Below are 25,265 nucleotides of genomic sequence, written 5' to 3'. Positions count from 1 at the left end.
AGAGTTGGCGACAGTCCGATGGTGGACCATATACCGCCGACAGCACCTGCATCGCCTTCCGCAGCGTGGAGCGCCTCTCCTTCGAAGCCGATGTTAGAGTGGCGAGGGCGTCGCTGTCGAGAAGTGCTGGCAGCGCGCGGAGAGCCTCGGCGTCTGTCCACTGTGCCATCTCCTGGTGAGCGAGGAAGCGCCGCTGGAAGCCGCCCCAGTCGCCATCCTCGCCCACAAATTCCTTGAGTGGAGGTAGCCGCTGATGTAAGGCAGCGGCTGCAGAGGAAGAACGCACTCCCTCGTCCGCCTCACTCAACTCAGCGTCGGCACGAACCAGCGATGGCATCGCCGGTCGCACCCGTGGTGACGTTCCGCCCGTTGGTGGTGACGCGGCAGGTACTGTACTCCCGCCGTTGGACGCGATGCTTAGAGCGGCCACGCCCTCAACAGCAGCTGCAGCGATGGCGGGAGTTTCAAAATGTTGCTCCGTGGAAATGGCGGGAAGGCGCTGTGATCGTCGGCTGCCGTTGCCCCGTGGCGGTCCCGCAGCCCCCAGCTGCGTGATGGTGTCGAGCATGGCGGCTGCGGCGTACAGCAGCTCGGTCAGCTTCGCGTGCGCCTCCCTCAGCCCCTCCATCGACGGCTCCCCTTCCTCCAGCTGCCGTGGCGTGGATGCGCCCAGCCCCGGCTGGTCGATGGCATCTTCAGCCGTCTCGGGCCCTCCGACTGCAGTGGTGTCTTCTGCCTCTGGTACCCCGACTCGAGTCGTCCGGCGTGTATCCATGTTCGTACTTTGTTTCACTTCTGACGCCAGATGTAGTAACGCTCACGACTCGTTCACACCGGAGTTGGAGGCACACTTGTTTATTTAACACCAACGTTGTGACATACACAATTGAGGGGGTATCGGCCCCCTCACCCGTCTATCTGAGGACACACCTCTAGGCTAACCTTAGCCTGCCTCTGAGTCCTCCACTAATGGGCTAGGGGAGGCTATCTTGGCCCGACACTGGTCAGTCGGGCCCGGTACCCAGAGTCCAGACCAGCACTGGCTCTGGCTCTGGTACCACGCCACTGGCTCGAGCCTGCGCAGTCCTGATAAGGACGGCGTACCAGGGGGAGTCCAGGGCTCTCTCTCAGACGTCTTCCGCCTCCTCTTCTTTAGCTAAACATCACTCCCGAGCCCTTCGATACATTCCCCTTTTATACCCAACCTCTCCCTGAGGGGTGGGGCCCCGGGGGATCATAACGACCGAATCGACCCCCCAGGGTGTCTGGCGCGGACGTCGCAGAGGGCACCTGCTTGTGCACACATGTAGCCCCGCCTACTGTGTTTGTTTACCATAGGCTGCCATGCATAACGGGCTCTCTCTCTAACACCCCTACACCATCACCACCATCACCGCCACCAACATCACCACCCCCATCACCACCACCATCACCACCCCCATCACCACCACCATCACTACCACCCCCACCACCAGCAGGGCAGTGTAGGGCTGAGTGGACCTAGGGGAGGGCCGTGGGGCTCACGTCGCAGGTGAAGTGGACCTCGTCGACGCCGTACTTAGCCAGGAAGTGCTGAGGGGGGTGGATCCTGGGGAGACACACGGAGTGAGAGGGTGAGTGAGTGGGTGGGTGAGTGGGTGGGTGAGTGAGTGGGTGGGTGAGTGAGTGGGTGAGTGGGTGAGTGGGTGGGTGAGTGAGAGGGTGAGTGAGCGGGTGAGTGAGCTGGTGAGCGAGCTGGTGAGTGAGCTGGTGAGTGAGCTGGTGAGTGAGCGGGTGAGCGAGCTGGTGAGCGAGCTGGTGAGCGAGCGGGTGAGTTGGTGAGCGAGCTGGTGAGCGAGCTGGTGAGCGAGCGGGTGAGCGAGCTGGTGAGCGAGTGGGTGAACGAGCTGGTGAGCGAGTGGGTGAGCGAGCTGGTGAGCGAGTGGGTGAGCGAGCTGGTGAGCGAGTGGGTGAGCGAGCTGGCAGCGAGCGAGCGGGTGAGTTGGTGAGCGAGCTGGTGAGCGAGTGGGTTAACGAGCTGGTGAGCGAGCGGGTGAGCGAGCTGGTGAGCGAGTGGGTGAGCGAGCTGGCGAGCGAGCGGGTGAGTTGGTGAGCGAGCTGGTGAGCGAGCTGGTGAGCGAGCTGGTGAGCGAGCGGGGTGAGCGAGTGGGTGAGCGAGCGAGCGAGCTGGTAAGCGAGCTGGTGAGCGAGCGGGTGAGTTGGTGAGTGAGGTGGTGAGTGAGCTGGTGAGTGAGCGGGTGAGCGAGTGGGTGAGTTGGTGAGCGAGCGGGTGAGCGAGCGGGTTGGCAAGTGAGCGGGCGAGCTGGTGAGCGACTCACGTGCCCATCCAGGTGGCGTACACCTCGGGCAGCTTGGGCACGAACAGCAGCGAGTGAGTGGGTGAGTGAGTGAGTTGGTGAGCGAGTTGGTGAGCGAGCGAGTGGGTGAGTGGGTGACTCACGTGCCCATCCAGGTGGCGTACACCTCCGGCAGCTTGGGCACGAACAGCAGCGAGCGACCCGAGTCGACGCTCATCGCGCCGAAGCAGTCGGCCTCCTGCACCCCGAAGAGCCAGTGGAAGAACGACTCCTGGGGGGTGAGAAGGGGAGTAGCAGGGTGGTGATGATGATGATGGTGGTGATGATGATGATGGTGGTGGAGGTGATGATGGTGGTGGTGATGTTGGTGGTGATGGTGGTGGTAGTGGGCGCCTATGTGGGCAACCAGGTGAGAGACCAGCTGGGTGACTAGCTGGGTGACCAGCTGGGTGACCAGGTGAGTGACCAGCTGGGTGACCAGCTGGGTGACCAGCTGGGTGACCAGCTGGGTGACCAGCTGGGTGACCAGCTGAGTGACCAGCTGGGTGACCAGCTGGGTGACCAGCTGGGTGACCAGCTGAGTGACCAGCTGGGTGACCAGCTGAGTGACCAGCTGGGTGACCAGCTGGGTGACCAGCTGGGTGACCAGCTGAGTGACCAGCTGGGTGACCAGCTGGGTGACCAGGTGAGTGACCAGCTGGGTGACCAGCTGGGTGACTCACCTGCCGGAAGAGCACGTCCGTGTCGGTGCAGTAGCGCTGAGTCTGCTCGCCACCCTGCAGCACCACCCAGGCGCCACCACCGCCACCACCGCCACCACCACCGCCACCACCGGCACCACCACCGCCACCACCGGCACCACCACCGCCACCACCGGCACCACCGGCACCACCGGCACCACCGGCACCACCGGCACCGGCGACGTCGCGGGCACGGAGACGCTCACACAGACGGCGCCGGTTGTCGGCAAACAGCGCCATGGGCACCGGGTGGGTGTGATCGCCCACACGGAAAGTTGGCCTGGCGCACACACACACACACGGGTACACACACACACACGGGTACACGCACACACGCACACACACACACAGGTAAATATACACGGGTACACGCACACACACACAGGTACATACACACAAACACACAGCTCGCTGAGACCAGGCTACCTTAGTTTGAAATGGGGTCCTGGGTGTACACCCACCACCGGAGTTGAAAAATGGCAGGCGCATCTTACAGATGACAAGTCGATGGTCAGTGGGCAGATCAGCTCCATGGCAGGTCCTGGTGTCAAGAACATGGGCTCGCATCTGCTGTTCCGTCACTATGTAGTCCAGCAGATGTTCTTGCTTGGACCCGGCATGCATCCATGATGTGTGGATGTGTCGATGCCGGAACAGCGTGTTGGTAATTACAAGCCCATGGGCTGCACAAACATCTAGCAGCCTCCAGCCGTTGTTATTGAGCTGATCTGGCCCATGCCCTCCAATCACTCCAGACCAGGTGCCAGCATCATGACCAACTCGGGCATTGAAATCACCCAACAAGATGACTCTGTCCGGAGTGGCCACTTTAGTCAGCACCTGTGACAGGAGGTCATAGAAGGCATCCGACTCATCGGCTTTGCCTGCATCCCTCCATGGATGTTCATTTTCGGTGGGGGCCTAAGTAACCACGACCACCACTCCTCGCCTCTGGTTGATAGGAAGGCGAGCCAAAAGTAGCCTGTGGCTTACAGATTCCCACACCTCACCGCCACGCTCCCATGCCCCCTTCATTCTTTTGTTCAGAAGAGCCACTCCTTGTTGTTTGGCAGTCTCCTGCCCCGAGTAGAGGACTGTCCACCCCTCATAGTGGCAGGAGCCAGAGCCGGTCCAACGGACCTCCTGAATGCCACAGAGATCCAGGCGGTACCGGTCCAGCTCCCGACAGAGGAGTGGCAGCCTCTCGTCCGCAGTGAGCGTTCCAACATTCCAAGTGGCCACCCGTAGTGGCTTTTTGCTGTTTCTGGAGGTACCCCGAGGGTAAGGATTCAATCTCCTGGCTCCACCAAGAGAGGTTTGGCCTGGAGACCTCAATGAAGTCTGTCCCCCCGGCGACAGGCGTCAATGACGTCTCCTGGCACAAGCATAGTTGGATCTTTTTCTGTGGTTTAGTGGTAATTAATTGAAGGTGGAGGGGTTACCAGCCACTCGCACCCATCCAGAGCCCCCGCTTTGGCCGCTGCGGTGGCTACAAACGCCATGAGGGGGTATAGCCAATCGAAATTGGCCCTCCCCCCATGGCACTTTTCACCACAGCGTTACCGTCCGGTACTAACGAGGCGTTAAGGGGTCGTTATGCCGGATTTCGAGCCCTGAGTCTGGGTGTCTCTCTCTCTCTCAGGGGAGACGCTGAGATCCTGGGTTCAAGCCCTGGGTCTGGGTGTCTCTCTCTCTCTCAGGGGGTTCACGAGGCCGTGTCTGAGACACTGAGAGCCTGGGTTCAAGCCCTGGGTCTGGGTGTCTCTCTCTCTCTCTCAGGGGGTTTATAATCACTGTGTCACCCAGACCCAGGGATTGAACCTTGACCCCAGCATCTCCGACACGGCCACGTTAGGTGGACTTTGAGTCGACGGTTCGTCGTTGATTTTGCTGTACGCAGTAAAAGATGTATATATCTTAAAGCTGAACCCTGAAACTTATCTTGTAGGGATTTCAGAATCTGCCTTGTGCGTTTCATTTGTTGCACCTCCGATTGACGTACGATGGTGCGAAATAAATTCACACACACACACGTACTCACACACACACACACGTACTCACACACACACACACGTACTCACACACACACACACGTACTCACACACACACACACGTACTCACGCAGAGACCCACAGACTACTCACGCAGACCCACAGACTACTCACGCAGAGACCCACAGACTACTCACACAGACCCACAGACTACTCACGCAGACCCACAGACTACTCACGCAGACCCACAGACTACTCACGCAGAGACCCACAGACTACTCACACAGACCCACAGACTACTCACGCAGACCCACAGACAACTCACGCAGAGACCCACAGACTACTCACACAGACCCACAGACTACTCACGCAGACCCACAGACTACTCACGCAGAGACCCATAGACTAATCTTACAGATACCCACAGGCTCATCATACAGAGACCCATAGACTACTCTTACAAAGAACCATAGACTCTTCAGAGACCCATAGACTACTCTTACAGAGGCCCATAGACTCACGCAGAGACCCATTGACTCACGCAGAGACCCATTGACTCACACAGAGACCCATAGACTCACACAGAGACCCATAGACTCACACAGAGACCCATAGACTCACACAGAGACCCATAGACTCACACAAAGACCCATAGTTTGTTGTGAAATTTTATAGCGGTAGCCAAACACCAGAGAGAAAACCCAGGGGACTGGGGGAACAAATTAACGCGACAACAGGGAGAGAAAAAGAGACACACAGACCCAAAATAAACAGCCAGGCATCGTCAGGGTCGGGATCGAACCTATGACCTCCTGCCGACCAGGCGAGGTAGTCAACATCTCATAGCCACCTAGATGATGATGAGAGAAAGAGATACAGACTCCAAATATACAGCAGCAGGCATCGTCAGGATCTGAATCGAACCCACGACCTCCTGCAGGCCAGGCGAGGTAGTTAACATCTCCTAGCCACCGTGATGATGATGACAGAGAGAGACGCAAACTCCAAATATACAGCAGCAGCAGACATCGTCAGAGTCACGGAATCGAACCCACGACCTCCTGCAGGCCAGGCGAGGTAGTCAACATCTCCCAGAGAAAGAACCCACGACCTCCTGCATACCAGGCGAGGTAGTCAACATCTCCCAGGGATCGAACCCACGACCTCCTGTAGACCAGGCGAGGTAGTCAACATCTCCTAGCCACCGTAATGATGATGATGAGAGAGAGACGCAGACTCCAAATATACAGCAGCAGCAGTCATCGTCAGGGTCTGAATCGAACCCACGACCTCCTGCATACCAGGCGAGGTAGTCAACATCTCCCAGGGATAGAACCCACGACCTCCTGTAGACCAGGCGAGGTAGTCAACATCGCAAAGGGATAGAACCCACGACCTCCTGTAGACCAGGCGAGGTAGTCAACATCTCCCAGGGCTCGAACCCACGACCTCCTGCGGACCAGGCGAGGTAGTCAACATCTCCCAGGGATCGAACCTACGACCTCCTGTAGACCAGGCGAGGTAGTCAACATCTCATAGCCACCGTGGCGCCGGGAGGAAGGGAGGTGATGGTCACAGCCGGAGTATGTGGAAGTGAAAAAGACCAAAAGTAGACTTTAAAAATAGCAAGGACATGAACTGCGTAAAATTTCGATTTAAAGCTTTCGTGACTGCAGGGATTCATCTTCTTGGTTTTTTCGGTAAAGTCACGTAGAAGGGAAGTAATAAAATGATAAAAATAAAACATAATAAAATAATTCTCACGACGTTTCGGTCACAACGCAAGGACGGCTGCTTGCGTTGTGGCCGAAACGTCGTGAGAATTGTATTTTATTATGTTTTATTTTTATTATTTTATTACTTCCCTTCTACGTGACTTTACCGAAAGAACCAAGAAGATGAACTGCGTTGTATTTGGACTTCGCATTTTCTCCACAGTGTGGATGTTTCTCTTTCATCTTTGGCGAGAATGTGCGCAGACGTTGAGTTGTTAAACCCTCCACCACCCGGCAGAGAAAACCAGTTAGAAGGTTTGCCGCGTCAACAGAACGTGGACAATTCGTTACTTAGTACAGCACAAGCGTGGCGTGTAGTGTTTAGTAGTGTAGTATATAGTGTAGTGTAAAGTGTGTCGTGTAGTGTGTAGTGTGGTGTATAGTAGTGTTTAGTGTAGTGTATAGTGTGTAGTGTAGTGTATAGTGTAGTGAATAGTGTAGTGAATAGTGTAGTGTATAGTGTAGTGTATAGTAGTGTAGTGTGTAGTGTATAGTAGTGTATAGTGTAGTGTATAGTGTAGTGTATAGTAGTGTAGTGTATAGTGTATTGTATAGTAGTGTAGTGTATAGTAGTGTATAGTAGTGTAGTGTATAGTGTAGTGTATAGTGTAGTGTATAGTGCAGTGTATAGTGTAGTGTATAGTGTAGTGTATAGTGTAATGTATAGTATAGTAGTGTATAGTGTAGTGTATAGTATAGTAGTGTATAGTGTAGTGTATAGTGTAGTGTATAATAGTGTAGTGTATAGTGTAGTGTATAGTATAGTGTATAGTATAGTGTATAGTAGTGTATAGTGTAGTGTATAGTGTAGTGTATAGTATAGTAGAGTATAGTGTAGTGTATAGCAGAGGTGGGACAAAGTCATTGTTATGCAAGTCCAAGTCGAGTCGCAAGTCATCAAATTCATGACTCGAGTCTGACTCGAGTCCAAGTCACATGACTCGAGTCCACACCTCTGGTGTATAGTAGTGTATAGTAGTGTATAGTGTAGTGTATAGTAGTGTATAGTGTAGTGTATAGTAGTGTATAGTGTAGTGTAGTGTGTAGTGTATAGTAGTGTAGTGTATAGTGTAGTGTATAGTGTAGTATATAGTAGTGTATAGTGTAGTGTATAGTGTAGTGTATAGTAGTGTATAGTGGTGTATAGTAGTGTATAGTGTAGTGTAGTGTGTAGTGTATAGTAGTGTAGTGTATAGTGTAGTGTATAGTGTAGTATATAGTAGTGTATAGTGTAGTATATAATAGTGTATAGTAGTGTATAGTGTAGTGTATAGTAGTGTATAGTGTAGTGTATAGTGTATAGTAGTGTAGTGTATAGTAGTGTAGTGTATAGTGTAGTATATAGTAGTGTATAGTGTAGTATATAGTAGTGTATAGTGTAGTGTATAGTGTAGTGTATAGTGTAGTGTATAGTAGTGTATAGTGTAGTGTATAGTGTATAGTAGTGTAGTGTATAGTAGTGTAGTGTATAGTGTATTATATAGTAGTGTATAGTGTAGTATATAGTAGTGTATAGTAGTGTATAGTGTAGTGTATAGTGTAGTGTATAGTAGTGTATAGTGTAGTGTATAGTGTATAGTAGTGTAGTGTATAGTAGTGTAGTGTATAGTGTAGTATATAGTAGTGTATAGTGTAGTATATAGTAGTGTATAGTAGTGTATAGTGTAGTGTATAGTGTAGTGTATAGTAGTGTATAGTGTAGTGTATAGTAGTGTAGTGTATAGTAGTGTATAGTGTAGTGTATAGTAGTGTATAGTGTAGTGTATAGTATAGTAGTGTATAGTGTAGTGTATAGTGTAGTATATAGTAGTGTAGTGTATAGTGTAGTGTATAGTGTATAGTAGATGAGGAGGGGGGGTGACCGCTTCGAGCGCTGTAACTTCGCTCCCAAGAGGCAGAATCGCTCCCTCTCTGCGCCTATCTCGTAGCGCGCCGTCCCGCGGAGACGGCGGCGGGGTTGTCGGCCGCGTCCGCCGGCGTCTTCACGCTTCGATCAGCCCGCGAAGCGATTACCCTTATTTTGACAAAGCGTCGCCATCGCAAGCCTGCTGTTTAAAGCTGGCCCGGTGATGCGTTGCATTTTTTATTAAATTAACGATTAAAACACTACTACGCTTTCGCACGGCGCTTAGGCGAGTTTAACTTCCCCTCACGTTTAGTTGTTTTTAATTTAGAAAAACATATATTTTAAAATATTCACAAACAAAATGTCAAGTTGGGTAGAGACGGAGAGACTCACTCAGCGCGAGACGACATCTTGGGCTGGAGGTCACGTGAGTGGTGTGGGGGGCGGGGCTGTGTGGGGTGGTCACGTGACAGCGGGGGAACGGAGGGGAGGGGCTGAACGTGTTGCTGTGGGTGGCGAGGGGGTCGCGGGGGGGTCACGTGACAACGGGGGATAGAGGGGAGGGGCTGAACGTGTTGCTGTGGGTGGCGAGGGGGTCGCGGGGGGGTCACGTGACAACGGGGGATAGAGGGGAGGGGCTGAACGTGTTGCTGTGGGTGGCGAGGGGGTCGCGGGGGGGTCACGTGACAACGGGGGACAGAGGGGAGGGGCTGAACGTGTTGCTGTGGGTGGCGAGGGAGTCGCGGGGGGTGATCACGTGATAGCGGGGGAACGTGGAGGGGAGGGGCTGATCACGTGTCTGTGGGGAGGGGTTGTGGGGGGTGGACGATCACGTGACAGTGGGGGAATTGAGGGGAGGGGCTGATCACGTGTCTGGGGGGGGTTGTGGGGAGTCAACGTGCAAGTGGAAGAACGGGAGGGGAGGGGCTGGTCACGTGACTAGGGGTGAGGGGAGGGGGGTTGGGGGGGTGGAAAGCCACGTGACAGCGGGGGGAACGGTAAGGGGAGGGGCTGGTCACGTGTCTGAGGGGTTGTGGGGGGGTCACGTGCAAGTGGAGGAACGGGGGGGGGCTGGTCACGTGACAAGGGGAGGGGGTTTGTGGGTGGGGGAAGCCACGTGCAAGTGGAGGAACGTGGAGGGGAGGGGCTGGTCACGTGTCTGGGGGGGTTGTGGAGGGGGTCACGTGCAAGTGGAGGAACGGGAGGGGAGGGGCTGGTCACGTGACTAGGGGAGGGGGGTTGCGGGGAGGGGGGTTGCGGGGGGGGGGAAGCCACGTGACAGCGGGGGAACGTGGAGGGGAGGGGCTGGTCACGTGTCTGGGGGGTTGTGAGGGGTCACGTGCAAGTGGAGGAACGGGGGGGGAGGGGCTGGTCACGTGACTAGGGGAGGGGGTTGCGGGGGGGGGGGAAGCCACGTGACAGCGGGGGAACGTGGAGGGGAGGGGCTGGTCACGTGGTTGTTGTTGTTGTTGTTGTTTAGCAATTTCATCAATGGCCCAATAAACATTTAGGATAACGAAATGTGTCCGCTGCTGCTGTGTGGGGGTCTGGGGCCTAGGGGCACCCCCAGGGGCAGCTTGCCCCTCGTGCAGCGATGAGCCGGACACCTTTGAGAAGCCGGGTTCGAGACCCGGGTCTGGGTGTCTCTTTCACTGCTGTGATCGGTGTTGTGGTGGTGGTGGTGATGGTGGTGGTGGTGGTTATGATGGTGGTGGTAGTGGTGGTGATGATTATGATGGTGGTGGTGGTGGTGATGATTATGATGGTGATGCTGGTGGTGATGGTGATGATGATGGTGGTGATGATTATGATGGTGATGATGATGATGGTGATGATGATGATGGTGATGATGATGATGGTGATGATGAAGATGATGATGATGGTGATGATGGTGGTGATTGTGATGATGATGGTGGTGGTGATGATGGTGGTGGTAATGATGATGGTGGTGATAATTATGATGATGGTGATGCTGGTGGTAATGATGGTGGTGGTGGTGATGATGATGATGCTGGTGATGATGGTGATTATGGTGATGATGATGGTGATTATGATGATGATGGTGATTATGATGGTGATGATGATAATGATGGTAATGATGGTGATGATGATGGTGATTGTGATGGTGGTGATGGTGATGATGGTGGTGATGGTGGTGGTGATGATGATGATGTTGGTGCTGGTGGTGGTGGTGATGATGATTATGATGGTGGTGATGGTGATGATGGTGGTGATGGTGGTGATGATGGTGATGATGATGGTGATGATGATGATGGTGATTATGATGGTGATTATGATGGTGATGATGATGATGGTGCTGGTGATGATGGTGGTGATGATGATGTTGGTGCTGGTGGTGGTGGTGATGATGATTATGATGGTGGTGGTGGTGATGGTGATGATGGTGGTGATGGTGGTGATGATGGTGATGATGATGGTGATGATGGTGATTATGATGGTGATTATGATGGTGATTAAGATGATGATGGTGATGATGGCACCACCTCACCGTGCAGCCCTTGCCGACCTCACAGTGACCTCTCTCAATATCCCGCGCTGAGGAAGGAACGAGTGTCTGTGATAGGGTTGGGGGAGCTATTTAGAGAGCTGTAAAAGTGTGGGGGGGGGGCAAGGGGGGGGGCTCAGTGATTGATGATGGTTGAGGGGCAATGCGGAGAGGTTGGGGATGGATGGTTGGGTGGGGGGGGGGTCGGAGTGGGTGGGGGGGAAGTGAAATCTCTGCGCGCTTGACCAAGAACATCGCGACAGAGACGGACATGGGGATATGTTTGTGCAGGGATGTGGTGGTGGTGGTGGTGTTGGTGGAGCTGCTGGTGTTGGTGGTGTTGGTGGTGGTGGTGGTGTTGGTAGTGGTGGAGGTGGTGGTATTAGTGTTGGTGGTGTTGTTGGTGGTGGTGATGGTAGAGGTGGTGGTGTTGGTGGTGTTGGTGGTGGTGTTGGTGGTAGTGGTGATGTTGGAGGTGGTGGTGTTCGTGGTGGTGGTGGTGGTGGTGTTGGTGGTGGAGGTGGTGGTATTAGTGTTGGTGGTGGTGGTGTTGGCCCAGATCTTGGAGGAGGTGGTATTGGTGTTGGTGGTGGTGTTGGTGGTGGTGCTGTTGGCCTTGATCTTGGAGGTGGTGGTATTGGTGGTGGTGTTGGTGGTGGTAGTGGTGATGGTGGAGGTGGTGGTATTAGTGTTGGTGGTGTTGTTGGTGGTGGTGATGGTGGAGGTGGTGGTGTTGGTGGTGGTGGTGTTGGCCCAGATCTTGGAGGTGGTGGTATTGGTGTTAGTGGTGTTGTTGGTGGTGGTGATGGTGGAGGTAGTGGTGATGATTATGATGGTGGTGGTGGTGGTGATGATGGTGGTGGTAGTGGTGATGATGATGGTGGTGATTATGATGGTGATGATTACACACTTACATACACACACATATACATACACTTACAGACACACACATACAGACATACAGACACACACATACATATAGACAACAACAACCGCCATTCGCCACTAAGTGGCGGTGACGTCACCACGACGCTTGTGCCAGGCCAAGTGCACCTTGAGGCCACGTGAAGTGTCGAACGCCCGCTGGCAGGAGGTCACGGGGCAGACCCAGCAGGTGCCACGGGTCGACTGACCGAGATGACCGAGATGACTGGCTGATGTACCACCTTTGCCCCCTACTGTACCAACTTGCTGTGCTTTAGCCACCCGGCGCTCCGCTCGTTGTTGTGAGCGTCGCTCCTCCGCCCTTCGTTGTTGTTGTAGGGTGACTGCCTCCAACTGCCCAGTAGCGTCCTTCACGAGCCTCCTCCACTGAGGTCGATCTTGACACCGCTGGTACCAGTCATCGGCAAGTCCACTCAGCTCCACGTCCTCCTGTACCACATCACTCCATCTTTTCTCTAGCCCGTGCCGCGCCCGTTTAGTCCCCTGGATCCGGCCGAACAAAAGCTGTTTAGGCATGCGGTGGCTGGGCATGCGGGCTACATGACCCAGCCAACGCAGCCTTGCCTGCCGGAGCTCACCGATGGGACTTTGCCCAGATCTTTCAAGGATTTGTGAGCTCCTCACACAATCCAGCCTGGTTAAACCCAGGATGGATCGTAGGCAGGCCAGCCTAAATGTATAGACATACACATACATACACATACGTACACACATGCATATAGACACACACACATACATACAGACACACACACATACAGACACATACGTACACACACAGAGACAGACCGAGGCCTGTGCTTGACCCACAGGCACGGGGTAATGAATATCGGCAGTTGACATTTTGCCACAATCGGTATGGGCATTGGGGATATTTATACAAAGATGAAGGATGATCAAGTGTCTGCCGGGGGGTTTATAGTGGCCGTGTCGGAGACACTGAGACGACACTGGGTTCAAGCCCTGGGTCTGGGTGTCTCTCTCTCTCAGGGGGTTCACGATGGCCGTCTCGGACACACTGAGAGCCTGGGTTCAAGCCCTGGGTCTGGGTGTCTCTCTCTCAGGGGGTTTATAGTGACCGTGTCGGAGACACTGAGATGCTGGGTTCAAGCCCTGGGTCTGGGTGTCTCTCTCTCAGGGGGTTCACGATGGCCGTCTCGGACACACTGAGAGCCTGGGTTCAAGCCCTGGGTCTGGGTGTCTCTCTCTCTCTCAGGGGGTTCATAATGGACGTGTCGGAGAGACTGAGATCCTGGGTTCAAGCCCTGGGTCTGGGTGTCTCTCTCTCTCAGGGGGTTCACGATGGCCGTCTCGGAGACACTGAGATCCTGGGTTCAAGCCCTGGGTCTGGGTGTCTCTCCCTCTCTCTCAGGGGGTTTATAGTGACCGTGTCGGAGACACTGAGATCCTGGGTTCAAGCCCTGGGTCTGGGTGTCTCTCTCTCTCAGGGGGTTCACGATGGCCGTCTCGGACACACTGAGAGCCTGGGTTCAAGCCCTGGGTCTGGGTGTCTCTCTCTCTCAGGGGGTTCACGATGGCCGTCTCGGACACACTGAGAGCCTGGGTTCAAGCCCTGGGTCTGGGTGTCTCTCTCTCTCTCAGGGGGTTCATAATGGCCGTGTCAGAGATGCTGAGAGCCTGGGTTCAAGCCCTGGGTCTGGGTGTCTCTCTCTCAGGGGGTTTATAGTGACCGTGTCGGAGACACTGAGATGCTGGGTTCAAGCCCTGGGTCTGGGTGTCTCTCTCTCAGGGGGTTCATGATGGCCGTGACAGAGGCACTGAGAGGCTGGGTTCAAGCCCTGGGTCTGGGTGTCTCTCCCTCTCTCTCAGGGGGTTCATAGTGGCCGTGTCGGAGACACTGAGATCCTGGGTTCAAGCCCTGGGTCTGGGTGTCTCTCTCTCTCAGGGGGTTCACGATGGCCGTGTCAAAGACACCGAGATCCTGGGTTCAAGCCCTGGGTCTGGGTGTCTCTCTCTCAGGGGGTTCATAATGGCCGTGTCAGAAACACTGAGAGCCTGGGTTCAAGCCCTGGGTCTGGGTGTCTCTCTCTCTCTCAGGGGGTTCATAATGGCCGTGTCGGAGACACTGAGAGCCTGGGTTCAAGCCCTGGGTCTGGGTGTCTCTCTCTCTCTCAGGGGGTTCATAATGGCCAGTAGCCACCGTGATGATGATGCTGATGAGAGAGAAAGACGCAGACTCCAAATATTCAGCAGCCAGGCGTGGCCAGTGGTCGGGATCGAACCCAGGGACTTCCTCCGTACCAGACGAGGTAGTAAACATCCCACGGGGTCGTGATCGAACCCACGTCCTCCTGCATACCAGACGAGGTAGTTAACATCACTCCCGGATAGAATGACGGGATCGCTCTCTGGGAATGCGGAGTTCAAAAGGTCGCCTAGGATGCGGTGGCTGGAATCTGGAAACTGAAACTTGTTCTTGAAATATTATCATCGGTGGCCAAGTTGACCTGCATCCAAGCACACGTACGGAGAGGGACAGACACACATACACACAGAGACACACGGAGACAGACACAGACACACACACAGAGACACACACAGACACTGAGACACAAACAGAGACACACACGGAGACACACACGGACACAGAGACACACACAGAGACAAACACAGAGACACACACAGAGACACACACAGACACACACACAGAGACACACGGAGACACAGAGACACACACAGACACAGAGACACACACAGATACACACACAGACACAGAGACACACAGAGACACACACAGAGACACACAGAGACACACACAGACACAGAGACACACACACAGACACACAGAGACACATACACACACAACCGCCATTCGCCACTAAGTGGCGATGACGTCACCACGACGCTTGTGCCAGGCCATGTGCACCTTGAGGCCACGTGAAGTGTCGAACACCCGCTGGCAGGAGGTCACGGGGCAGACCCAGGTGCCACGGGTCGACTGACTGAGATGACCGAGTTGACTGGCTGATGCACCACCTGTGCCCCCTACTGTGCAAACTTGCTGTGCTTTAGCCACCCGGCGCTCCGCTCGTTGTTGTGAGCGTCGCTAATCCGCCCTCCATTGTTGTTGGAGGGCGACTGCCTCCAACTGCCCAGTAGCGTCCTTCACGAGCCTCCTCCACAGAGGCCGATCTTGACACCGCTGGTACCAGTCATCGGCAAGTCCACTCAGCTCCACGTCCTCCTGTACCACATCACTCCATCTCTTCTCGAGCCCGTACCGCGCCCGTTTAGCCCCCTCGATCCGGCCGAACAAAAGCTGCTTAGGCATGCGGTGGCTGGGCATGTGGGCTACATGACCCAGCCAACGCAGCCTTGCCTGCCGGAGGAGCTCACCGATGGGACTTTGCCCAGATGTTTCAAGGATTTGTGAGCTCCTCACACAATCCAGCCTGGTTAAACCCAGGATGGATCGTAGGCAGGCCAGCCTAAATGTTTCCAACCGGCGAAGATGCTCCATTAGGGGGGGGGTCCACGTTTCGCAAGCGTAGAGAAGGGACGGAATGACCGTGGCCGAGAAGACCTGAAGACAGACACACAGACACTCACACAGAGACACACACAGAGATACACGGGGGTTCATAATGGCCGTGACGGAGACACTGAGTACCTGGGTTCGAGCCCTGGGTCTGGTGATAGGTGTGGTGCAGCAAGTCACTCTTGATGTGACTCACAACCACTACCATCTCCATCTCATCCTCTGTCACCTTCACCACCACCACCTCCATCACCACCACCTCCTCCTCCACCACCAACACCACCTCCATCATGACCACCACCATCTCCTCCACCACCACCAACTCCACCACCACCTCCACCACCTCCTCCACCACCACCATCATCACCACCATCACCACCACCACCTCCATCATCACCACCACCACCTCCATCACCACCTCCTCCACCACCACCTCCTCCTCCACCACCAACACCACCTCCATCATCACCACCACCACCTCCTCCACCACCACCTCCACCACCACCTCCATCACCACCACCTCCACCACCACCTCCATCATCACCACCACCACCTCCTCCACCACCTCCATCACTACCACCTCCTCCACCACCACCTCCACCACCTCCTCCACCACCTCCATCATCACCACCATCACCACCTCCACCACCACCACCTCCTCCTCCACCACCATCACCACCTCCACCATTACCTCCATTCCCACCACTACCTCCATCTCCACCACCACCATCATCTCCACCACCACCTCCACTATCACCTCCATTACCACCACCACCATCTCCACCACCACCTTCATCACCACCACCATCGCCTCCATCACCACCTTCACCACCACCACCTCCATCACCACCACCATCTCCTCCTCCACCACCAACACCACCTCCATCTCCACCACCACCATCACTTCTGCTGCTTGCCCCAACAGTGCGATAAGGCAACATCGTGTGTAGTGTAGTGTATAGTGTAGTGTAGTGTGTAGTGTGCAGTGTAGTGTGTAGCGTAGCGTAGCGTGTAGTGTAGCGTGTAGTGTAGTGTGTAGTAGTGTAGTGTATAGTGTAGTGTGTAGTAGTGTATAGTGTAGTGTGTAGCGTAGTGTATAGTGTAGCGTGTAGTGTAGTGTATAGTGTAGTGTGTAGTGTAGCGTGTAGTGTAGTGTGTAGTAGTGTAGTGTATAGTGTAGTGTGTAGTGCAGTGTAGTGTGTAGTGTAGTGTATAGTGTAGTGGTGTGTGTAGTGGAGTGTATAGTGTAGTGTGTAGAGTAGTGTATAGTGTAGTGTATTGTGTAGTGTGTAGTATAGTGTGTAGTGTAGTGTAGCGTGTAGTCGTGTGTAGTGTATAGTGTAGCGTGTGGTGTAGCGTGTAGTGTAGTCGTGTGTAGTGTAGCATGTAGTGTATAGTGTAGTGTATAATGTAGTGTGTAGTGTATAGTAGTGGAGTGTATAGTGCAGTGTATAGTGCAGTGTATAGTGTAGTGTATAGTGTAGCGTATAGTGTAGCTTGTGTGATCGGAGGAGTGGTGGCGCAGCGGTTAGCGCGGTGCACATTCCCCTTCGCAGCCGACATCGCTGGCGAGTGATATTCGACCCTGTGGCTGGCCCTCCCTTAGGACGACTCAGCCTTAAATTTAGAACAGTGGTACAGTGTGCGAACATTGTGTGTGTGTAGGTGTCTGTGTGTGTCTGTCTGTGTGTAGGTGTCTGTCTGTGTGTGTAGGTGTGTGTGTAGATGTGTGTGTGTAGGTGTGTGTGTGTGTACGTGTGTGACTGTGTATGTGTGTGTGTAGATGTGTGTGTGTAGGTGTCTGTATGTGTGTGTGTAGGTGTGTGTGTGTAGATGTGTGTGTAGGTGTGTGTAGGTGTGTGACTGTGTGTAGATGTGTGTGTGTAGGTGTGTGTGTGTATCTGTATATGTAGATGTGTGTGTAGGTGTGTGTAGGTGTGTGTGTGTAGGTATGTGTGTGTATGTGTAGGTGTGTGTGTGTAGGTGTGTGTGTGTATCTGTGTGTGTAGATGTGTGTGTATGTGTGTGTAGGTGTGTGTGTGTAGGTGTGTGTGTGTATGTGTAGGTGTGTGTGTGTAGGTGTGTGTGTGTATCTGTATATGTAGATGTGTGTGTAGGTGTGTGTATGTGTGTGTAGGTGTGTGTGTGTAGGTGTGTGTGTATGTGTAGGTGTGTGTGTGTAGGTGTGTGTGTATCTGTGTGTGTAGATGTGTGTGTGTGTCCGGCAAAACAATCCCCTACCTCCTCACGGTGCCGGACGGGCAACTCTGTCGTGGACAGTGCTGTGGAGAGAGGGCCAATGCCCATTGGCCTCTCCCCTCATGCCGTCTGTGACCACCACAGTGGCCAAAAGGGGGCTCTGGACGGGTGCGAGGGGCTGGCAACCCCTCCACCTTCAATTAATAACCGCTAAACCAGGACGGAAATGTTTTATTAATAAGCTTGTGCCGGAGGCCCCGGGGGGACAGGCGTCTATGACGTCTCCTGGCCAAACCCCAATTGGCGGAGCCAGGAGACTGAAACCTTACCATTGGGGCTCCTCCAGAAACAACAAAAAACCACTACGTGTGGCCACGTGGAATGTTCGAACGTTTACTGCGGGAGCTGAATTGGAACTGCCTGGATCTCTGTGGTATTCAGGAGGTCTGGTGGACCGGCTCTGGCTCCTTCCACCATGAGGGGTGGATAGTCCTCTACTCGGGGCAGGAGACTGCCAAACAACAGGGAGTGGCTCTTCTTCTGAACAAAAGAATGAAGGGGGCGTGGGAGCGTGGTGGTGAGGTGTGGGAAGCTGTAAGACCCAGGCTACTTTGGGCTCGACTTCCCATCAACCAAAGGCGAGGAGTGGTGGTCGTGGTTTCTTATGCCCCCACCGAAGACGAACATCCGTGGAGGGATGCAGGCAAAGCCGATGAGTCGGATGCCTTCTATGACCTCCTGTCACAGGTGCTGGCTAAAGTGGCCACTCCGGACAGAGTCATCTTGTTGGGTGATTTCAATGCCCGAGTTGGTCATGATGCTGGCACCTGGTCTGGAGTGATTGGAGGGCATGGACCAGATCAGCTCAATAACAACGGCTGGAGGCTGCTAGATTTTTGTGCAGCCCATTGGCTTGTAATTACCAACACGCTGTTCCGGCATCGGCACATCCACACAACATGGATGCATGCCGGGTCCAAGCAAGAACATCTGCTGGACTACATAGTGACGGAACAGCGGATGCGAGCCCATGTCCTTGACACCAGGACCTGCCGTGGAGCTGATCTGCCCACTGACCATGGACTTGTCATCTGTAAGATGCGCCTGCCATTCTTCCACTCCGGTGGTGGGTGTACACCCAGGACCCCATTCAAACCCTTAGTGGCCTGGTCTCAGCTAGCTGATGAAAGTTGTAAGCGATAATTTAACCATCGCTTGCGGCTGGGGTTGGCATCGTCCCCCACTCCTCCAGATGTCAAGGGGAAATGGGCGGAGGAACGACGCTCACAACAACGCGTGGAGCGCCAGGTGGCTAAAGCAGAACAAATTGGCACAGTAGGGGGCACAGGTGGTGCATCAGCCAGTCGTCTCGGTCATCTCGGTCAGTCGACCCGTGGCACCTGCTGGGTCTGCCCCGTGACCTCCTGCCAGCGGGCGTTTGACACTTCACGTGGCCTCAGGGTGCACATGGCCTGGCACAAGCGTCGTGGTGACGTCACCGCCACTTAGTGGCGAATGGCGGTTGTTGTGTGTGTAGGTGTGTGTGTGTATCTGTGTGTGTGTGTAGGTGTGTGTAGGTGTGTGTATCTGTGTGTGTGTGTGTCTAGGTGTGTGTAGGTGTGTATATTTATATCTCTGTGTGTGTAGATGTGTGTAGGTGTGTGTGTGTGTATCTGTGTGTCTGTGTGTAGGTGTGTGTAGGTGTGTGTGTGTATCTGTGTGTGTCTGTGTGTAGGTGTGTGTAGGTGTTTGTATATTTATATCTCTGTGTGTGTAGATATGTGTAGGTGTGTGTGTATCTGTGTGTGTGTGTGTAGGTGTGTGTAGGTGTTTGTATATTTATATCTCTGTGTGTAGGTGTGTGTGTATCTGTGTGTGTGTGTGTAGGTGTGTGTAGGTGTGTGTATATTTATATCTCTGTGTGTGTAGATGTGTGTAGGTGTGTGTGTATCTGTGTGTGTGTGTGTGTAGGTGTGTGTAGGTGTGTGTATATTTATATCTCTGTGTGTGTAGATGTGTGTAGGTGTGTGTGTATCTGTGTGTGTGTGTGTAGGTGTGTGTAGGTGTTTGTATATTTATATCTCTGTGTGTAGGTGTGTGTGTATCTGTGTGTGTGTGTGTAGGTGTGTGTAGGTGTGTGTGTATCTGTGTGTGTGTGTGTAGGTGTGTGTAGGTGTTTGTATATTTATATCTCTGTGTGTGTAGATGTGTGTAGGTGTGTGTGTGTGTATCTGTGTGTCTGTGTGTAGATGTGTGTAGGTGTGTGTGTGTATCTGTGTGTGTGTGTGTAGGTGTGTGTAGGTGTTTGTATATTTATATCTCTGTGTGTGTAGATGTGTGTAGGTGTGTGTGTATCTGTGTGTGTGTGTGTGTAGGTGTGTGTAGGTGTTTGTATATTTATATCTCTGTGTGTAGGTGTGTGTGTATCTGTGTGTGTGTGTGTGTAGGTGTGTGTAGGTGTGTGTAGGTGTTTGTATATTTATATCTCTGTGTGTAGGTGTGTGTGTATCTGTGTGTGTGTGTGTAGGTGTGTGTAGGTGTGTGTATATTTATATCTCTGTGTGTATCCACCCGCGCGAGATTGGCACACAGCTCGGGTAGCCGAGCGCAGGCGACGTGGAGTGGTGATGAGCGGCGTGGCAAGCAGAGCTATTCCTGAGACCTGGTCTCTCTCCACATCATCAGCAGCATCATCAGCAGACACTCATCAGCCACACTCGAGGTGCCTGGCTAGGTGAGTGGGTGAGTGAGTGAGTGGGTGAGTGGGTGAGTGAGTTAGTGAGTGAGTGTGTGAGTGGGTGGGTGGGTGAGTGTGTGGGTGGGTGGGTGGGTGAGTGAGTGAGTGAGTGGGTGAGTGGGTGGGTGGGTGGGTGAGTGACTGAGTGAGTGAGTGACTGAGTGTGTGAGTGACTGAGTGAGTGACTGAGTGAGTGACTGAGTGAGTGAGTGAGTGACTGAGTGAGTGAGTGACTGAGTGAGTGACTGAGTGAGTGAGTGACTGAGTGAGTGACTGAGTGAGTGACTGAGTGTGTGAGTGAGTGACTGAGTGAGTGAGTGAGTGACTGAGTGAGTGACTGAGTGAGTGAGTGACTTAGTGAGTGGGTGAGTGAGTGAGTGAGTGGGTGAGTGGGTGGGTGGGTGAGTGACTGAGTGAGTGAGTGACTGAGTGTGTGAGTGACTGAGTGAGTGACTGAGTGTGTGAGTGAGTGACTGAGTGAGTGAGTGACTGAGTGAGTGGGTGAGTGAGTGAGTGACTGAGTGAGTGAGTGGTGATGAGCGGCGTGGCAAGCAGAGCTATTCCTGAGACCTGGTCTCTCTCCACATCATCAGCAGACACTCATCAGCCACACTCGAGGTGCCTGGCTAGGTGAGTGGGTGAGTGAGTGGGTGAGTGGGTGAGTGAGTTAGTGAGTGAGTGTGTGAGTGGGTGGGTGGGTGAGTGTGTGGGTGGTGTGGGTGAGTGAGTGAGTGAGTGGGTGAGTGGGTGAGTGAGTGAGTGACTGAGTGAGTGAGTGGTGATGAGCGGCGTGGCAAGCAGAGCTATTCCTGAGACCTGGTCTCTCTCCACATCATCAGCAGACACTCATCAGCCACACTCGAGGTGCCTGGCTAGGTGAGTGGGTGAGTGAGTGAGTGGGTGAGTGGGTGAGTGAGTTAGTGAGTGAGTGTGTGAGTGGGTGGGTGGGTGAGTGTGTGGGTGGGTGGGTGGGTGAGTGAGTGAGTGGGTGAGTGGGTGGGTGGGTGGGTGAGTGACTGAGTGAGTGAGTGACTGAGTGTGTGAGTGACTGAGTGAGTGACTGAGTGAGTGACTGAGTGAGTGAGTGACTGAGTGAGTGAGTGACTGAGTGAGTGACTGAGTGAGTGAGTGACTGAGTGAGTGACTGAGTGAGTGACTGAGTGTGTGAGTGAGTGACTGAGTGAGTGAGTGAGTGACTGAGTGAGTGACTGAGTGAGTGAGTGACTTAGTGAGTGGGTGAGTGAGTGAGTGGGTGAGTGGGTGGGTGGGTGAGTGACTGAGTGAGTGAGTGACTGAGTGTGTGAGTGACTGAGTGAGTGACTGAGTGTGTGAGTGAGTGACTGAGTGAGTGAGTGACTGAGTGAGTGGGTGAGTGAGTGAGTGACTGAGTGAGTGAGTGGTGATGAGCGGCGTGGCAAGCAGAGCTATTCCTGAGACCTGGTCTCTCTCCACATCATCAGCAGACACTCATCAGCCACACTCGAGGTGCCTGGCTAGGTGAGTGGGTGAGTGAGTGGGTGAGTGGGTGAGTGAGTTAGTGAGTGAGTGTGTGAGTGGGTGGGTGGGTGAGTGTGTGGGTGGGTGGGTGAGTGAGTGAGTGAGTGAGTGGGTGAGTGGGTGAGTGAGTGAGTGAGTGAGTGACTGAGTGAGTGAGTGGTGATGAGCGGCGTGGCAAGCAGAGCTATTCCTGAGACCTGGTCTCTCTCCACATCATCAGCAGACACTCATCAGCCACACTCGAGGTGCCTGGCTAGGTGAGTGGGTGAGTGAGTGAGTGGGTGAGTGGGTGAGTGAGTTAGTGAGTGAGTGTGTGAGTGGGTGGGTGTGGGTGAGTGTGTGGGTGGGTGGGTGGGTGAGTGAGTGAGTGAGTGGGTGAGTGGGTGGGTGGGTGGGTGAGTGACTGAGTGAGTGAGTGACTGAGTGTGTGAGTGACTGAGTGAGTGACTGAGTGTGTGAGTGAGTGACTGAGTGAGTGAGTGACTGAGTGAGTGAGTGACTGAGTGAGTGACTGAGTGAGTGAGTGACTGAGTGAGTGACTGAGTGAGTGACTGAGTGTGTGAGTGAGTGACTGAGTGAGTGAGTGAGTGACTGAGTGAGTGACTGAGTGAGTGAGTGACTTAGTGAGTGGGTGAGTGAGTGAGTGAGTGGGTGAGTGGGTGGGTGGGTGAGTGACTGAGTGAGTGACTGAGTGTGTGAGTGACTGAGTGAGTGACTGAGTGTGTGAGTGAGTGACTGAGTGAGTGAGTGACTGAGTGAGTGGGTGAGTGAGTGAGTGACTGAGTGAGTGAGTGGTGATGAGCGGCGTGGCAAGCAGAGCTATTCCTGAGACCTGGTCTCTCTCCACATCATCAGCAGACACTCATCAGCCACACTCGAGGTGCCTGGCTAGGTGAGTGGGTGAGTGAGTGGGTGAGTGAGTTAGTGAGTGAGTGTGTGAGTGGGTGGGTGGGTGAGTGTGTGGGTGGGTGGGTGAGTGAGTGAGTGGGTGAGTGGGTGGGTGGGTGGGTGAGTGATTGAGTGAGTGAGTGACTGAGTGTGTGAGTGACTGAGTGAGTGACTGAGTGTGTGAGTGAGTGACTGAGTGAGTGAGTGACTGAGTGAGTGGGTGAGTGAGTGAGTGACTGAGTGAGTGAGTGGTGATGAGCGGCGTGGCAAGCAGAGCTATTCCTGAGACCTGGTCTCTCTCCACATCATCAGCAGACACTCATCAGCCACACTCGAGGTGCCTGGCTAGGTGAGTGGGTGAGTGAGTGGGTGAGTGGGTGAGTGAGTTAGTGAGTGAGTGTGTGAGTGGGTGGGTGGGTGAGTGTGTGGGTGGGTGGGTGAGTGAGTGAGTGAGTGAGTGGGTGAGTGGGTGGGTGGGTGAGTGACTGAGTGAGTGAGTGACTGAGTGTGTGAGTGACTGAGTGAGTGACTGAGTGTGTGAGCGAGTGACTGAGTGAGTGAGTGACTGAGTGAGTGAGTGACTGAGTGAGTGACTGAGTGAGTGACTGAGTGAGTGAGTGACTGAGTGAGTGACTGAGTGTGTGAGTGAGTGACTGAGTGAGTGAGTGAGTGACTGAGTGAGTGACTGAGTGAGTGAGTGACTTAGTGAGTGGGTGAGTGAGTGAGTGAGTGGGTGAGTGGGTGGGTGGGTGGGTGAGTGACTGAGTGAGTGAGTGACTGAGTGTGTGAGTGACTGAGTGAGTGACTGAGTGTGTGAGTGAGTGACTGAGTGAGTGAGTGACTGAGTGAGTGGGTGAGTGAGTGAGTGACTGAGTGAGTGAGTGGTGATGAGCGGCGTGGCAAGCAGATCTATTCCTGAGACCTGGTCTCTCTCCACATCATCAGCAGACACTCATCAGCCACACTCGAGGTGCCTGGCTAGGTGAGTGGGTGAGTGAGTGGGTGAGTGGGTGAGTGAGTTAGTGAGTGAGTGAGTGACTGAGTGTGTGAGTGACTGAGTGAGTGACTGAGTGAGTGAGTGACTGAGTGAGTGACTGAGTGAGTGACTGAGTGTGTGAGTGAGTGACTGAGTGAGTGAGTGACTGAGTGAGTGACTGAGTGAGTGAGTGACTTAGTGAGTGGGTGAGTGAGTGAGTGAGTGGGTGAGTGGGTGGGTGGGTGAGTGACTGAGTGAGTGAGTGACTGAGTGAGTGAGTGACTGAGTGAGTGAGTGACTGAGTGAGTGACTGAGTGAGTGAGTGACTTAGTGAGTGGGTGAGTGAGTGAGTGACTGAGTGAGTGAGTGGTGATGAGCGGCGTGGCAAGCAGATCTATTCCTGAGACCTGGTCTCTCTCCACATCATCAGCAGCATCATCAGCAGACACTCACCAGCCAAACTCGAGCTGCCTGGCTAGGTGAGTGTGTGAGTGAGTGACTGAGTGTGTGAGTGAGTGACTTAGTAAGTGACTGAGTGAGTGACTGACTGAGTGGGTGAGTGACTGAGTGAGTGGGTCAGTGGGTCAGTGAGTGACTGAGTGAGTGACTGAGTGAGTGAGTGTGTGAGTGTGTGAGTGAGTGACTGAGTGAGTGGGTCAGTGAGTGACTGACTGAGTGACTGACTGAGTGAGTGGGTGAGTGAGTGACTGAGTGGTGATGAGCGGCGTGGCAAGCAGAGCTATTCCTGAGACGTCGTCTCTCTCCACATCATCAGCAGCATCATCAGCAGCAGCATCAGCAGCATCATCAGCAGACAATCACCAGCCACACTCGAGATGCCTGGCTAGGTGAGTGGGTGAGTGAGTGGGTGAGTGGGTGGGTGGGTGAGTGAGTGGGTGAGTGAGTGACTGAGTGACTGAGTGAGTGGGTGAGTGACTGAGTGAGTGACTGAGTGTGTGAGTGAGTGTGTGAGTGAGTGGGTGAGTGAGTGGGTGAGTGGGTGGGTGAGTGAGTGGGTGAGTGAGTGAGTGGGTGGGTGGGTGGGTGGGTGGGTGAGTGGGTGGGTGAGTGAGTGAGTGGGTGAGTGAGTGAGTGGGTGAGTGAGTGACTGAGTGTGTGAGTGAGTGACTGAGTGAGTGGGTGACTGAGTGAGTGGGTGAGTGGGTGAGTGACTGAGTGAGTGAATGAGTGAGTGAGTGACTGAGTGTGTGAGTGAGTGGGTGGGTGAATGACTGAGTGAGTGACTGAGTGGTGATGAGCGGCGTGGCAGGCAGAGCTATTCCTGAGACGTCGTCTCTCTCCACATCATCAGCAGCATCATCATCATCAGCAGCATCAGCAGCATCAGCAGCAGACACTCACCAGCCACACT

General features: G+C 53.9%; 1 protein-coding gene across 1 annotated transcript in view; it reads right to left on the bottom strand.

Annotated features, from left to right (window-relative positions):
- PEPD (peptidase D) overlaps window positions 1-9,088 on the bottom strand; it is a 45,202-nt gene extending 36,114 nt beyond the window's left edge. The window contains 4 exon segments of the mRNA XM_078883292.1: window positions 1,513-1,588; window positions 2,441-2,568; window positions 3,020-3,317; window positions 9,043-9,088. Of these exon segments, the coding sequence (XP_078739418.1) occupies window positions 1,513-1,588; window positions 2,441-2,568; window positions 3,020-3,317; window positions 9,043-9,059 (519 nt within the window). The 5' untranslated portion in view covers window positions 9,060-9,088.
- Window positions 9,089-25,265: the final 16,177 nt, after the last annotated feature.

This window comes from Lampetra fluviatilis, chromosome 70 (assembly GCF_964198595.1).
Source record: "Lampetra fluviatilis chromosome 70, kcLamFluv1.1, whole genome shotgun sequence".
NCBI classification, from domain to species: Eukaryota; Metazoa; Chordata; class Hyperoartia; order Petromyzontiformes; family Petromyzontidae; genus Lampetra; species Lampetra fluviatilis.
This window is presented reverse-complemented; position numbering and strand designations above follow the sequence as displayed.